Below are 17,339 nucleotides of genomic sequence, written 5' to 3' on the forward strand. Positions count from 1 at the left end.
AGTTCAGTTTAAAGCTGAAGCTGTGGCAGTTATAGGGAAAGAGCTACAGCAGAAAGGAAACACCCCTTTGAGAAAGGACATGCCCTATAAGCTTCCAGCCTTCCACCTTGATCAAATTCTAACAGAACAATTGGAGCAATGAATGGGGAGATCTCTGGATCCATGTGAGATACAAGGCTGGTTTTAACTTTGTTAGAAAGAGATTGTCAATAAATCACAGCATAGCCTCATTAAGTGCCCCAAGTTTGCCAGCCATTGGCTGGTGAAGATTAAGGGGCCCGCTGGTTCATTTAGAACCAGAGGGCAGTGTGACACCCTATGGGCAGAGGGGGTGAGGCACGGGTAGCAAGCGGTGGGTGGTGAGTCGGTGCAGTAACTCTTAGCTTTTTAAAGCTGGCAGCGATGGAGCAGGGGAATCCATGTTTATTCAGATTTGTTTTTTGGCACACAAAGGGTGGGAGGCCATGTGCAGTTGCAACCAAAACCTAATTTGAGTAAACATAAAAAGAAGAATTTTTCAGATTTAGAGGACCAGATTTTCACAGGAAAAATATGTTTCTGTTTTGGGGCATTTCTTCTACATGATGATATTCTTACTTTGAAATTGATTTTGGAGTTGAAAAACTCCCTTTAATAATAATGAATTATCTGAAAATACTCAAATAATTACAATTTAGTATCGAAAGATCCTTGATTAAAAGCAGTGTCTATATTATCACTTCCGAACCTTCCATCACATATGAAAAACATTACTGGCAGGATTCATGGGTTACATCTCTGTTATCGAGCTGCATTTCTGTAGCGTCGCACAATCCTCCATACTAGATGATCATAGAAATATGGACCACCTCAAGGGTTTGGAAGGAATTTCTTGGCTTCTTGCACGTTCCGTGCGTAATATGTTCACCATATGTTTTATCTGGTATATATAATTTACATGCAATTGTCAGCACAGCTGAGAACAGTACATATCAGTAGTATCATCCTTAACCGGGCTCAGCGGGATATGAAGGGGATGGATGACAGTAGACAGTTACAATATCCTCATGTAGGCCCCTTTATCTATTGCTTATATCCACCAGATATACCATTTGTGAGGGGAAAGATGTCTTACTTCTGGGAGCCCCTGGGGGGGGGGGGGATGGAGGTGTTTGTTTTATCCTTCAGATTAGCAACCACATCACATTCTGTTTTTCTCTTCTTCTGGATCAACACTACAAGTGGTCCCCCAAGTTAAAATATTAATTGGTTACAGGATGACCATAGTAAGTTGAAACCATTTTAACTTGAGTAATCTGTTCCAAAGCCCCAAAATGTCATCCAAGGTAAGAGAAAATGAAGATTGAAGAAAAATAAGCAGATAACTAAGAGAGATAAAACAAGTCCTTACATATAACAGTCAGGAATAGATGCTAACCAGCAACTTATACAGCTATTTTACCATAGAAGTGGCCTTGGTTGGTTGGATCTGAGGCTGAGACATTGTATGTTGAGTCTAGTTTCAACTTACGATGGGTCAGAAATGACCATTGTATGTTGAAAATATTGTATCCTGAGGCCATTGTATCTTGAGGATCACGGTACTGTCTTTCTACACATCATAACACTGTCCAATCAGTGGTAGACTTTTTAGGGACACACACCATTGACAAGGGGAATGGTAACACCAAGTTGTCAAATTATTCATACACTTCTACAACTTATTTTATAAGTATTTTAAAAAAAAAAAAAAAATGTCTAGAGAGCCGATGAGTCCTCTTTAGGTTAACAATACCCTTTGGGAACAAGAAGGTTAGCCAACTTGAGTGGAGGCCTCTGTCTCCATAGACCCCATGGCAGCAGCCTGGTCTGCCACTATGTTATGTATGCCTTTGCTAGGGTAAATCTGCAAACTACATTATCGGACATTTATAGTCTATAGAGAAGGGATGAAAAATCAAAGCTCGGCTGCTTTGGTCTTAACAAATGGCCGCCATTATCCTTTCTTGCCAGTGATTAAACATTACCGTTCCAGCGTTTCATTGCACGTTAGTAAGGAATTGATGCGTTATTGGCTTTCGAATCACATAACTCAACAGGTTTTCCATGTACCCAGAAATGCCTTCCTAGCTGTCAACCCAAGGCTTGTCCTCGCTGGCCTAGCCATCCATTACTAATGAAGTCATTTTAAAGCACAATGAGACATATAGATTTTCTTTAAGTGCATTATTCACTTGCTTTGTTTTTAACTTGGCTGTCTGTCTGGGCATCAATCTTTTGTGCCTTTCGATTGCCCACAAATTACGGCAGAGCATCTTGGTCTCGTTAATTTTTCACCAGCCGCTTGTATAAGTGGAATAGTAGATATGTGTGTGAGGGGAGTGGATGAGAGCAATGCAAGGGAAGGGTATGGGCTCTATACAACTGGAGGAGGACAAATGTACGTACATGGCATTCATTAGGACATGTTGGTCTCAAAGCCATTTTTCAAAGTAGATAATGGGGACGGCACATAGAGCAGGAGTGAAAGGAGATCTATCGTCCTGTGATTTATAGCGCCAGCTTCACTGCCCGTTAGCTGGCGATTGGTGACGTTTTCTTGGTGTTCCTTTAGTGTGGCCGCCATTACTCAAATTACTTGAAGGCAAAAACACAACGGGTGCAAGTGTGATTGAATGCGAGAACACATGATTAGGCACCTGGCAGACAATCCCAAAATTGTGGGTGCCAGTAATTTACACTGATCTTTTTCTCATTAATATTACTGGCTCCCTAAATATTGGACAGTCTTTGCTGTACAGCTTTTTATAATTAATTTTATAGCATATTATAATGAAGCATATTTGCAGGAATACAAATATTCTTGTTTTATACAGGGACCAAGGGGGCGGAACATGGCACAGGGCCTTGTACCCTTGTGTCAGGCTCCTCCCATTATAGGGTTGTGCCAAGTTTGAAACTTAACCCTAAACCTATCCACAGGTTAAGAGTCTGGTCAGCTCCCCCTGTGGGAATAGATCAGTGGTCATGCATATTTTCTACCGCTCCTTTAATCTCTATGGGACTGGCAGAGGTTGCCAAGCTTCACTTTGGCAGTCCCATAGAAATGAATGGGGTGGTAGCCTGCATGCTCCACCGCCTCTTCCATTCATATGGGGAAGACACAGGACTCCTTTACTAGTGCTTGGTCAGGGTCCCAATGGTCAGACTGCCACCGAGCAGACCCTTATCATCTATCCTTTGAAAGGGGATATGTTTAGAACCACTTGAGGCCATACACTAAGCAGCTGGAGGGTAGATGAACCTTGAAGCGTCACTAAACTAGCGACATATCAAAGTATTTGATTGGTGGGATCTGAGTACTGAGACCCCCACCGATTGCTAGAATGAGGAGAGATAAGCCTATGAGCCCATCTCTTGCAGCGGGGACAGGGAGGGTGCACTATGTGAGCACTACTCTCTCCTCGTTCTAGCAATCGGTGAGGGTCTCAGCACTCAGATCCCCACTGATCAAAACCTTTCATATGTCGTGCAGAGGGGTGCCCTTACTAGTAAAACACCCAAAAATGTCCATTAGCCTGCTAATGATCCTTAGATAACATTTGACTTTTCCTATTCCATTCCTCTACCGTATAAAGCAGTGGCCTCAACCTGTGGTTTTCCTATTGCAAAATTGTTGTTTTTCTCCGAGCTCCATCTCCATGCTTCTTTATTAGAATACAGTACTTTCTTAGAACAATTTGTTGTGCCTTACCTCCATTATTCTTCATGGAAATATAGGAATAAATACATAAGTGTTATGGTAAGTGTCACACTTTGTAGGGACACACCGTATTGTCAAGGAGAATGGTAACACCTACACAACACCTTTCCGGGAGAAACAACAGTGGGTGGCAATAGATAGCTTTCTAAGAAAAGATGCCAAAATTGTTATATTAATTCTTACAATATTATTTGGTTCCAGGACGACCATTGTCTGTTGAAACCATTGTCAGTTGAGTAATCTGTTCCAAAGCCTCAAAATGCCATCCAAGATAAGAGAAAATGAAGATTTAAGAAAAATAAGCAGATAACGAAGACACATAAAACAAGCCTTTACATAGTACAGTCAGGAATAGGTGCTAAATAGGAACTCATCCAGCTATTTTACCAGAGAAGTGGCCTTGATTGGTTGGCTCTGAGTCTGAGACATTGTATGTTGAGTCTAGTTTCAATTTACGGTGGGTCGGAAAAGACCATTGTATGTTGAGGCCATTTGATCTTGAGGGACCACTTCTATTAGTATGTTATATTATGGGATACACAAGTATTTAGTAAAAGAGACATGTCAGGAGGGCTTATCAGCCTTTAATCCTAAATCAGGAGGCAGACTGGGAACTTAAAGTGGCCTCGTAAAAACTGGTCCTAGGTTGTAGGCAGGTCCAAACTGATTAAAGGCAGGGCAACAGAATTAGGTAGTAGTGCAGAACAAAAAAACGCCCCAGCAGAACCAAATATCACAGTGCAGCACAAAATACCGCCCCAGCAGAACCAAATATCACAGTGCAGAACAAAATACCGCCCCAGCAGAACCAAATATCACAGTGCAGCACAAAATACCACCCCAGCAGAACCAAATATCACAATGAAGCACAAAATACCGCCCCAGCAGAACCAAATATCACAATGAAGCACAAAATACCGCCCCAGCCAAACCAAATATCACAATGAAGCACAAAATACCGCCCCAGCAGAACCAGATAGGATGAGAGAATCAGATCTTTATGTACCTGGCTGGCGGCCAAGAGGAGGGCTTAGGTGGCTCTCTGGACATCAGTGGGAAATTTCTCTGTAGGGTCTATAGCCAGTTTCTCCATGCCCAAGCATAAAATACTAATATAACTTATATAGCACCAACATAGTCTGCAGCGCTGTGCACAGATTATTATCACTTTCACCAGTCTCTATAGAATTTCCTTGGAAATATAACGTCTTAACGACCTGTTGCTGCTGCCTTGTATATGACTTCTACATGGAGGATAATGTCTGACAGTCCTAACTGAACCAGATAAAGGACCGCACAAGGCACAAAATATCACTGCTTATCATGTCCTGTTTTTTTCCCCCTGCCTGTCAAAGCGTGTCACCGCGCAGTGCCCGTAACAAAAGGTGCCCGCACTTCTGTGCTTGTCGTCTGCAGTTTACAGCCACCCCTATGATACGTCCCAACAAAGCATGGCTGTCCTCCCTCGTTATGTGTCTCTCCCACAATGTGAAGCCTCTGCAAGAAAATGCAGACAGACAGATGGCTTGAACCCTTTCAATCCTGTATTTTCTGTGCTTTTGTTTTAGCCTGACTCTACATCCATAGACGGGGGAAGGGAGAACCCGAGTGCGGAGACTTCTTCTGGGCAAAACATCAGCGAGCAGAGTTTAGCAGGACGATCAGAGAGATTCGTACCAACCGCTGTTGTGTCTCCTGCGACGTCGGCTGCAGCTTCATTTTTCATCAGGTACATAAAAAATGCATGTGTGGATGCTGGATGTTCATAGGTAGAATAAACAGTTCAAATCAGCAAGAGACTGCGAATATACTGTGGTAAAGCAGCTTATTCTATATCTGTCTTATTAAAGCTTATGATATATACCCTCCATTTTCCTTAAAGTGGCTACATTACATTGGATTTTTTTTCTAGAAACAGCGCCACTCTTGTTCGTTGGCAGTGCCTGGAATTGCAGCTGCTCTATATTTGAACACCGTTATTAGTGCATTATCTGGTTAGCTTTTTACTTAAAGGGGTTGTGCCATGAAACACATTCTACATTTTTCAAACCAGCGCCCAGATCTGATTACTTTTGTAATTAAAAATATAGTATGTCCACTGAGCTATTCAATAAAATGTATCTGTAGAGCGCCACCTGCTGTTTGTTCTTGTCCTTATTTCTTGTCCATCGCACTGAGGTGGCTTCAACTGACACCAGCCACATCTTCTGTTAGAACCTGTGGCAGTTACAGGGAAAGAGCTACAGCAGAAAGGACCCAACCCCTGAGAAAGGACCCAACCCCTGAGAAAGGACCCAACCCCTGAGACAGGACATGCCCCTGAGACAGGACCCAACCCCTGAGAAAGGACCCAACCCCTGAGAAAGGACCCAACCCCTGAGAAAGGACCCAACCCCTGAGACAGGACATGCCCCTGAGACAGGACCCAACCCCTGAGAAAGGACCCAACCCCTGAGAAAGGACCCAACCCCTGAGAAAGGACCCAACCCCTGAGAAAGGACATGCCCCTGAGACAGGACATGCCCCTGAGAAAGGACCCAACCCCTGAGAAAGGACCCAACCCCTGAGAAAGGACCCAACCCCTGAGAAAGGACCCAACCCCTGAGAAAAGACCCAACCCCTGAGAAAAGACCCAACCCCTGAGAAAGGGCCCAACCCCTGAGAAAGGGCCCAACCCCTGAGAAAGGACATGCCCCTGAGAAAGGACATGCCCCTGAGAAAGGGCCCAACAGTCTGACAGTCTTTGGAGTGTCTAGCAGAACAATTGCAGCAATGAATGGGGAGATCTCTGGATCCATGTGAGGTTCAGGGCTGGTTCTAGCTTTGTTAAATAGAGATCGTCATGTACTATATGATGTCTGATTTCCATTTTTTGCATCAATCATGGCATAAACCCTTTAAAGGGGTTTACTGGGACTTCAGAATTAATGACCTATCCACCGGTCTTAAGCCTCATGCAGACATCCGTGGGACACGGTCCGTGAGATACCGGACTGGCATTGCAGGAGCGCACGCCGTCATAGCAACCAATGACGCCGTGCGCTTCTGCAATGCCAGTCCGGTATCTCACAGACCGTGTTCCACGGATGTCTGCATGAGGCTTTAATCCTGGACTGGTACACATTGATCAGCAATATCGAGTACAGCTGCTATGCAATATACGACACTGTGCTTGTCATACTATTAAGAGGCGCCCAGAGTCGAACCCCCATTAATCAGATATTGATGACCTATCTTTAGGATAGATCATCAGTTTCTAAGTCCTAGGAAAGCCTCTTTAATCTGAGCTGTGGTCTGCCCTGAGCTGCATTCAGAATTCTGCACACTCTAGAGCTGAAATCTTCCAGCAGAATTTATTTTCAGCTCTGGTATTTAGCATTTTGGAAACATTAGTCCTTACTCCAGACAGTGTATAGCAATCTGATGTAGGAGCGTCCCAATCGATCCTTAATACTAATGATGTGACCACTAACAAGCCAGACTAAACTAGCAAGTGGAAGACCCCCCCCCAAAGAAAATAAAAAAATAAATACATGACACCCAAATGCCCTGCTACACAATATGGTCAGGGGCTGTCTTGATGGATCTAACCACTAACAAGCCAGACTAAACTAGCAAGTGGAAGACCACCCCCCAAAAAAACATGACACCCAGATGCCCTGCTACACAATATGGTCAGGGGCTGTCTTCATGGGTCGCCCACTTTAACTATAATAACTCTTTGGGACACAACCTGAAATGATGCATGATTTCAGACTTCCGGGCTTGTATGACAATAATCTTTTTGGAAAGGAAAGATCTGCTCTATAAAAGTAAAAGTCGAGACGTCTCCGCGAACAGAAGCTTTTTTTCAGTATAATGTCAAGTCTTATAAAAGGGCCGCTTCAGATTACTCTTGCTTTAAGCATCTATCGGCTGTTTGTTTTGTTCAGGATAGATTGCCTTAAACTTCAGACTCCGCATGTTTTGTATGCTGCGGGCGCCTGCTTGGCTTGCAGAAATGAGACATACATCTGAAGCTCTGATAGATTAATATGACAGAATCACATTTACTCCCTAACTGGCTGCGGATTAAAGCATCTCATTATTTACTAATGAACAATAATGTTATACATAATCTATGGGTCGCCGTCCTATCGCTGTCTCCTCATGGCTCACCGGTAGGCATTTCTTGGTCATTATATTGGCCATAAAATAGAGTCAATAATTGAGGTTAGTCGTAGAACAGACACCTTATCAGCTCCAGGCATGGAGAAGCAGCTTGGAAATATTCCTTGTACTGATGGTGTTGTGACTGAGCATATGATTAAGGTATTGAGCCAATATGCCCTTAATGAACCGAGCAGATATATGCATTAATATTCTGGAAAAACTCTAAGTGAGTAATAGGTTTTGTTCTAAGCAGCTCAGCCTTCAATTAGCGCCTGTAAATTGGGTCTATAGATTTCAGGCCAACTTTGGGTAATTCTACTCAGCAGGTGTCAATGCTCTTTTTTTGTCAATCATCAATCTATAATATCTAGGGGATAATGATGAAGCTTAGGCTACATGATGGTTGTGTTTGCAAGATGCCAAAGAAAATACTGCTGTCCCTTGTGATTCAAGTCCAATATCCCTTCTTTTTGGACTTGTGGCCTCCAAAAATGACATGCTCACAATAACCTCTGTGTCGGGTTTTGAGGTTCTATGGCCAGATGTTTATTTTTTCTTTCAGTAAAAACATATGAAAGTTGATGCTCACAGAAAACAATAAATTGACACCCAAGTATATGTATTTGGCAAAAATACATGGTCAATGTTTGGTAGCTTCAGTTTTGCTGGGCTCCATTCTCCTGCTTCATGACCTTCTGCGAGGATTGACTTCAAAAGGAAACAAAGAAGCTCCTAGGCCCCCAACTACCTTTAGCCTCTAGGCTTCTTTAGACTCTAAGGTCCTGTAGCTACGACGCAGGAAATGGTATTGGCAACCAATTTCCAAACCAAAAAATTATTCAAAGTATTTGCTTAGTTGAATGATAGCAGTTTTTGTTGATTTTAATTTTTCAGTTTTTTTGTCTTATGACTTTGGGACATTACTTTAAAAACTGGAGCTATAAGAATATACATATCTTCATTGACATCTTAGGGCCGGTTCATACCGATTTTACGGCAATGATTTTGGCACGTTTTCTGCATCTGAATAAGCACCAATTTTTTATTTATTTAAATGGGAAGCAGCATTTTTTTTTCATTGTAGTTAATACCGCACTGGAAAAAAGAAGCTGCATGCGGTATCTCCCATTGAAATCAATGGTAAGCAGGCAAATGCCTCATTGCACTGTTTTTGCACGTTTTTTTGGGCACAGATATGCAACAAAAACCGTAAGCGGAAAATGCTCAGTATGCTTTAAAATTATTAAAAAAAGAATATTCACCTTTCTGCTCCCATTCCAGTGTTTCCCAGATCCCCCACCAGTCCCTGGCAGTCACTGGCCGGACAACCCCTTTAACCTGTAACCATGCTCTCAGGGCATTAGTAGAAAGGGGCAGGAAGCACCAGTCATTGTCTTCTGGTTAGCATCTTCTGGTGAGATCCCAAACCTGCATGGACGACGCTACTTTGATAATTCAACATTCAGCTTTTTAACCCAATTTTCTAATGTAAATTGAACACTAATAAAAGTATGCATTTCTTATAATACTGGTGTCTTCTTATATGGTAGAAAGTCCTTTGGGCCATCTCAGGCACCAGGGCCTTGGGGGTGACTTATACCTCTGCACCACCTATAGCTTTGCCCCTGGCTATTGAGTATTGAGGAAAAAAGTTAAAGGAGGCAAAGGAAACTTCCTTGATATTGTGTGTGTGGAGTGCATAGACACAGACAGGTTTCTCTGGCCGTAATTAAGGAGGAAGTCGTTTATGGCAGTTGTAAAGCACTTACAATAATTGGACTGAAGTCCATCTGACAAAGTAATAGGTTATAGGAATTAACAGCAACAGTTAGCTATTCCTTTCAAGCCGATGCACCTGGTGAAGAGAGATGGGAATGTAACCCTTCCTGTGGAATAAAATTCCAGTAACCTGACAGCCGCCTTGCAAAACCTCAAGAAAGTCCAGATGTTTAGAGATGAAGAAAAAAATTGATCGCTGGAGGACAACTTAGGGGTGGAAAAAAAGAATTGTGATTAGTATCTATAGTTTACAAGTGGGAGCTGTATCTTGACATTGTTGCCTAAAAGCCCAGATGTTTGGAGATCTGGTATTAAATTAAATCACTACATGGGAGAAGCTATGGTGGTAATGCTCCACCCGGCATTGCCAGAAAGTGACATATATCACATAAAGTTTTGAAATAAATGGTGGTGATGTCATGGTCGGGATAAGTGGTAGTCTATCATGGTTGACTCTAAAATATCCTTGTGTGTGTGTCATGAATGCAGGGACCTAAAGAGTTTGTTTTATTATGACCAACTTGGGCATTTGCCCAATATAGACCCTCCTCTATGAGGCAGTGCGGAGAACCATCCATAAACCATTCAACTGAACCATCTGGAAGGATGTGGCTTCCCCTACCAAATTCAGCTGTTTCTTGGGGGGCTGGGGGCTATGATGAGACAACACTTTTAGGCAGCTTGGATTGCAAGCTCAATTGGGGTTAGAACCTACTAGAATTAGTATGGGATTTCTTTACAATAAACATGAAAGCTCTGCCTTCATCCATGCTTATATCAATGGTAAGAGAGAGTAATAAACTAATTTGTCCTCCATGGTAAGAAAGGATTGGGCATGATGCAATCCATGCCCAGTCCCATCTGAATGGATAGATGATTCTGCTTGTGTTTTTTTGGTTGCTTATAGAATAAAGCAAAATTAGAAAATATAAAAAATAAGTAAAAATAATCATTTAATAATATTAATTAGAAGGATGCACAGTTGAGTCCCATTTATGACCACTTCCTACTTTCGATGTGATCAGTGCATAGCTCATGAAGGAAGTCACGTGTGGTAAGTGGGCTTGGTGGGTATATAAGGTGTTATAGGCTATCAGCACACGTATCCACCATTGCTGTCATAGGTAAAAGGGGAGATTTATCAGAGTTGTAAAAAAGGGATGAGTATTGGCTTTCGGGCCAAGGGTTGCAGCATTTCTGAACCTGAGCAGTGTAAACTGTTCTCGTGCTGCAGCGGTGAAAGTGTATTGTGAGTATCCAAATGGCACCACCATGAATAAGCAATGTGTAAACTGCGGAGCATCACGTGCCACTGATGTGAGAGTTGAATGTAGGCTATGAAGGTGGGCAAGGGTGGAACGTCACGCTAGACTGGAATAGCTTATTCCCTATACTTGAACCCAAGTGAGCATATGTGGGACCACCTCGATGGTTGTGTTCACTCTATGAATCCACCCCATGGCCCCTCCAGCAGCTGTGGGATGCACTGCAGTCAACATGGTTCTAGATACCTGTGACAACCCACCAGGACCTTATGGAGTCACTCCCAGCCTGTCTAGCTGCTGTCTGTGCTGCACACGGTTGTTATTTTGGATATTAGCTGATGGTCAGAATAATGAGACTTGACTGTGTATTTTTGGAAGAATGTTTTGAAAAAATAAATTAAAATAAAAAGCGCATTGTCCCTAAATGGATAATAATTGTGCATTGCAGTAATAGAATTAAATCAAAAAATATATTAATGTAGTGAATGCAAGCCAAACAGTTTTTCAGGGGGCTTTAATTAATTTGGAAGTGGTTCTCGATACCGTTCAGAAGTAAAATAAGACGAATGTGGCTATTAAACTGATCAGACAAAGTTGCCTCCATGCCATAATGTGCCACCAGGGTTTTTGACACATAACATTTTTTTCTTTTAAATTTTTTTTTTTACGTTCCTTCTGTTACATGAGGCAAAGTTGAGGAAAAAGGCCAGATTGAAAAGGAGCTCTCTCCAAATTCTCAGATTTACTGCGAATGTAATTGGTAAGAAGCATAAAACATACAAACCATATGTGATGGAGAAGCACGCTATCTTCACTTGCTAGACGCCTGTTGGAGGTTTGAATTGTGCCAAGCAGATGGCATTTGATCTGATAGCGTAGAAGTGTTTATTTTTGTCATGTTCTTGTGATGGGTGTTATCTTGAACTCCTTTATGGAAAGACGAGGTTGCATTTCATTATTTGGTTATTTTTCAGCCATCCTAGCCTGATGTCAGATGAGAAGTAAACTCAGATGTGCTGTCTAAACAAGAAAGCCTTGAATATAAAGGTGCCTTGTTGTCTTGAATACTTATGTTTTGACAGGAAATAGAAAAGTATACAAAGATTTTTGGGAAAAGTATTCTTTCTGACCCCCTGACACGTACATTAGGCCGAGCAGAACGTGCATGTGTTCTCAATAGGGAGAGAGTAGTGAGCTTGCCAGACACACAGTAAAGCTGGGGGACATATGATCAGGCACATAGAAGCACTCAAAGCCCCCATACACATTAGTGTATTGTCAGCCAAACCAGCTGAGAATGGTAGGTTCAGCCTAATGTATGTGGTTGCTCCTAACAAAAATGAGTATTTTTTCTATATCCCTTTGTTCTCCCTGGAGAGAAGCCACCACCAGAAAAGATTTTGAGAATGTGTGACCTCACACATACAATATTCTGGGGAAGGTATAGTCCTGCACACAGAAGTTCTGTGCTGAAGGTGTAGTCATGCATGCAGAACAGTTAGGGAAGATATGCCCTGGCACACAGAAGAGCTGGGGAAGGTGTGGTCTGAAAACAGAAGATCTTTGGAAAGTGTAATCATGCACACAGAAGATGTGAGAAAGGTGTAGTGATCAAAGAAGATCTGAGAAAGGTGTGGTCTGGGTCACAGAAGAGCAGGAGAAGTTGTGTCCATGCACACAAATGAGTTGAGAAGGTGTGTCAATGCACACAGAAGAGCTGAGAAGGTGTGTCCATGCACATAGAAGAGCTGAGAAGGTGTGTCCATGCACACAGAAGAGCTGAGAAGGTGTGTCCATGCACACAGAAGAGCTGAGAAGGTGTGTACATGAAAACAGAATATTTGGGGATGGTGTGGCTTGGCACACAGAAGAGCTGAGAAGGTGTGTTCATGCACACAGAAGAGCTGAGAAGGTGTGTTCATGCACACAGAAGAGCTGAGAAGGTGTGTTCATGCACACAGAAGAGCTGAGAAGGTGTGTCCATGCACACAGAAGAGCTGAGAAGGTGTGTCCATGCACACAGAAGAGCTGAGAAGGTGTGTACATGAAAACAGAATATTTGGGGATGGTGTGGCTTGGCACACAGAAGAGCCGAGAAGGTGTGGTCTGAAAACAGAAGATCTTTGGAAAGTTTAATCATGCACACAGAAGATGTGAGGAAGGTGTAGTGAACAAAGAAGATCTTAAAAAAGGTGTGGTCTGGGTCACAGAAGAGCAGGAGAAGTTGGGTCTATGCACACAGATGAGCTGAGAAGGTGTGTCCATGCACACATAAGAGCTGAGAAGGTGTGTCCATGCACACATAAGAGCTGAGAAGGTGTGTCCATGCACACAGAAGAGCTGAGAAGGTGTGTACATGAAAACAGAATATTTGGGGATGGTGTGGCTTGGCACACAGAAGAGCCGAGAAGGTGTGGTCTGAAAACAGAAGATCTTTGGAAAGTTTAATCATGCACACAGAAGATGTGAGGAAGGTGTAGTGAACAAAGAAGATCTTAAAAAAGGTGTGGTCTGGGTCACAGAAGAGCAGGAGAAGTTGGGTCTATGCACACAGATGAGCTGAGAAGGTGTGTCCATGCACACATAAGAGCTGAGAAGGTGTGTCCATGCACACATAAGAGCTGAGAAGGTGTGTTCATGCACACAGAAGAGCTGAGAAGGTGTGTTCATGCACACAGAAGAGCTGAGAAGGTGTGTTCATGCACACAGAAGAGCTGAGAAGGTGTGTTCATGCACACAGAAGAGCTGAGAAGGTGTGTTCATGCACACAGAAGAGCTGAGAAGGTGTGTCCATGAAAACGGAATCCGACCAAGGATGACATCTGCATGGAGTTTGTATGTCCTCCCTGTGTTTGTGTGGGTTTCCTCCGGGTTCTCCGGTTTCCTCCCACACTCCAAAGACATACTGATAGGGAACTTAGATTGTGGGCCCCATTTGGGACAGCGTGATGCTAATGTCTGTAAAGTGCTGCGGAATATAGTAGCGCTAAATAAGTGAGTATGATAAATCAAGAACATACATAATGTGTCTTTAGCCTCTTCTTCAAAAGCAGGTGCTTATATAGTATAATTGATTAATTTTGGCATGAATGATCGATCGCACAGAAGACGGGAGAGTATGATATGGAGAAGTCGCTGGGGAAGGAGTGGCCTGGCACATTATTGTAATCCGCAACCCAATGGTCCATGGCGAGATGTTACGCTGAATGATCTGAAGCATGCAACAACTTCTTGAAGATACACCTTATTATTTTGCAGAAAAATCGTTGTCTTTTTATAGAACATTTCATCACCCGCTTCTCTACCATGAAGTCCAAATCACCCTCAGCAGGCATATGAGACGGTTAATTATGCAGCCATGATAAAGATGTCAAGTGCACATTTTTGTTTTGCTATGACAGGGAGAACAAATCAAGGCTTTGAACAGAGTGAGCTGTTGAAACGCTTTGCTAGGCGGCTTCCATGTTCCCGGGGAATGCATGACTAGCTACATAAACAAACAATCAGTGGGTGCCATCACCCAACACAGGATGATTAATGTGAGGGACAGGGTTTTCTTGTTCCCAGTGATTAATTAGCCCGCTTTCCATCCCTAGATTCCTCTTTTTAACAAAAGGTGCCTGAAAAATAAAACAACGTTGCTTTTTTTTTATTTTTATTATTTTGCCCCAAGCTTTGAATTTTTGGGATTCTAGGATTCCGTCATGCATGAGAACCCGATACAATCTTTGATACTAATATGTGTCTATATTTACACACTGAGATCATTGGCAGTGTGCCGTATCTAATAGATGAGAATTGCTCTGTTCGCCTTAGAAACAAAAATTTCAAAAACAGCTGATTTACAAAGTCTGGCTTGTATCGTTGGCCCTCAGCTTCTTTCCTGTGTCCCCTGCCATGCAAGCTTTTCCAATTCAGAGAAAACATATGAAGGAAATCCATCACAAAGCTGCATGAGGCTTCACATTCACCTGCGTCTCTTTCCTTTTATACGTTCTATTTTTTTAAGGACTTCAGATCAGGGAATGAACCATGGGATCATTATGCAGATAGATTGCGTGAGGTGGAAGTTCCAACCGTATAATATAATTTTATTATATAGAATAGTTTAGACTGGAGGGAAGATCTGGGTTAGGCCAGTTTCAGAGGGTTGCAAAATTTGGAGCCCATAACTTGCAGCCTCAAACGTAGACCACCATAGGGTTCAATGGTTGAGGGGAACCACTGGTGGTCCTATTAATATGGCAATAATATTGTAATATGGCTGCTTCCTGGTGTCCATATTACTGACCTCTTAGGGTCCTATGGTTATCTAAGTTTCATACAGCAGAACCACTCACGTCTGACATGGATGGTGCGTTATTAAGACCATCAAACCTCAAGTTCCAGCAAGTATATTTATGAAGGACCTCTGGTCTTAAGTTCCTCTGCCAGAGGAAGCGCTGAAGTTACATAGCGGTGCAAGCCCCTGGATAAATTTGGCCATGGCACAGCCTTAACTCTATGCCAGCTCCCTTGCTGTCGTAGATTTGAAACATTTTCCACACCAAAAAATGGCGTGGAAAATGATAAATGAGCCGACCCATACCACGTCCCCTTTTCTGTACACCCTGAAAAAGTGGTGTGAGCAGGGAAAAGTTGCAAATATTACTGCACAAATTGCGTGTAACAAGTTCCAACCCCAAAAGTGGCGTAAATAGTTTAATAAAAGTCCCCCTTAATCTTAATTACCTCCCTGTGGTCCGCAGAGATGATGTTAATCTACAATTTTTACAAATACACTTTTTTAACCTATTTTTCAGAGTACAAAAATTTGTATTTTATAAAGTGTTGAAAATATGGATGTATCTGTATGCACTCAGCATTACAGCAGTATTTGAATGTCCCCTCTTCTGTTTTAGTAAATACTTGTATTCCCCGTGAAGTAACAACTCTGGAGCATCTTTTCTTAGAGCTCTCAGCTGTGACATTCCTCTGATACTTCTTCTAAAAAAGTGTGAATAAAATGACACCTGGGCGTTACCCTTCTCTTTGTCAAAGGGGTGTGTCCCTACACAGCAGTCAGCCCTGAATGGATAGTATTAGAATGTTTTGGGACATACCCCCAACGGGTAACATCCAACTGTCAATGTATTCATGCATGTCTAGGAGTAATGACAGAGGCAGATGGCAGAATTGCTATAGTACTTAGTAAAATGGGCACGTCAGGAGAGTCGGAAGTTACTCTTTTAAAGCATTGTGCCATAGTGAAATGTTACATTTATATATTTCACTATAAAAAACTAGTTACTTTTATAATTTACTTTCTATTAAAAAAAGGCTCCAGTTGTGAGATTCTCTTTACTTCATTACAATGGCGCCCCCTGTTGTTTAATCTGTATAGCAATTTGCACGTCCACCCACTGAGGTGGTCGCACAAGCTCAGCCATCAGCCGTATCTACTGTTAGAAGTTGTGACTAGTGATGAGCGAACTTCTGTTTTAAGTTCGGCGTCTAAAGTTCGGCTTCCGGTTAGCGGAGAATCCCGATATGGTTCCCGATATGGATTCCGACTTCCGTTGTGGTCCGTGGTAGCTGAATCAATAATGGCCGATTATTGATTCCGCTACCACGGACCACAACGGAAGTCGGAATCCATATCGGGAACCATATCGGGATTCTCCGCTAACCGGAAGCCGAACTTTAGACGCCGAACTTAAAACAGAAGTTCGCTCATCACTAGTTGTGACAGTTATAGGGAAAGAGCTGTAGTAGAAAGCACATGCCCCCTGAGCTGTGATAGGGAGAGAGCTGCAACAGAAAGGACACACCTCCTGATAAAGGACACATCCTCTGAGCATCAAGCTTTAAATAAATCTAGCAGAGCAATGAATGTGGAGATCTCTGGATCCATGTGAGGTACAGGGCTGGTCCTAGCTTTGTTAGAAAGAGGTTGTCATGTCCTATTGATGACCATATAAAATTGATAATCATAGGGTCCATATTATGCATATGGAGTACATCTATGCTACATTAGCTATGCTCACCTGGATAGTCTTAATAATAGCAGTATTTTATAACCTTATAAATGGCTAGAGGCAGAACTGTATCATTGATAATTGGTGCATTTATTGTGATTGTTTCAAACCATGGTCAAGTTTTCGTTCCAGTCTTTTTTTGTTCTATTGATTTCCCATCTAAGTGGAATATGTTGCTGCTTTTACCGACCAAACATAATAAAAGCCAGGAGGACCTTGATATATCAAACCCAATATCTTCATTATTCTGGCGAGGAGTTAACCAGCTTCCATCCAGACACTGTCCTCGGTCACTTTATATATCAGGGCCCGGGGATGAGCCATAAGTTTCTTTTATTTCACTTCCTGACACTAAGCTGTAACGAGAGAAATCTCACAGGTGTC

General features: G+C 42.5%; 1 protein-coding gene across 1 annotated transcript in view; it reads left to right on the forward strand.

Annotated features, from left to right (window-relative positions):
• KIF26A (kinesin family member 26A) overlaps positions 1-17,339 on the forward strand; it is a 124,976-nt gene that overhangs the window by 59,461 nt on the left and 48,176 nt on the right. Inside the window, 1 exon segment of the mRNA XM_044272396.1 lies at positions 5,311-5,471. Coding sequence (XP_044128331.1) covers positions 5,311-5,471 — 161 coding nt within the window.

Source organism: Bufo gargarizans, chromosome 11, assembly GCF_014858855.1.
Source record: "Bufo gargarizans isolate SCDJY-AF-19 chromosome 11, ASM1485885v1, whole genome shotgun sequence".
Taxonomy (NCBI): Eukaryota; Metazoa; Chordata; class Amphibia; order Anura; family Bufonidae; genus Bufo; species Bufo gargarizans.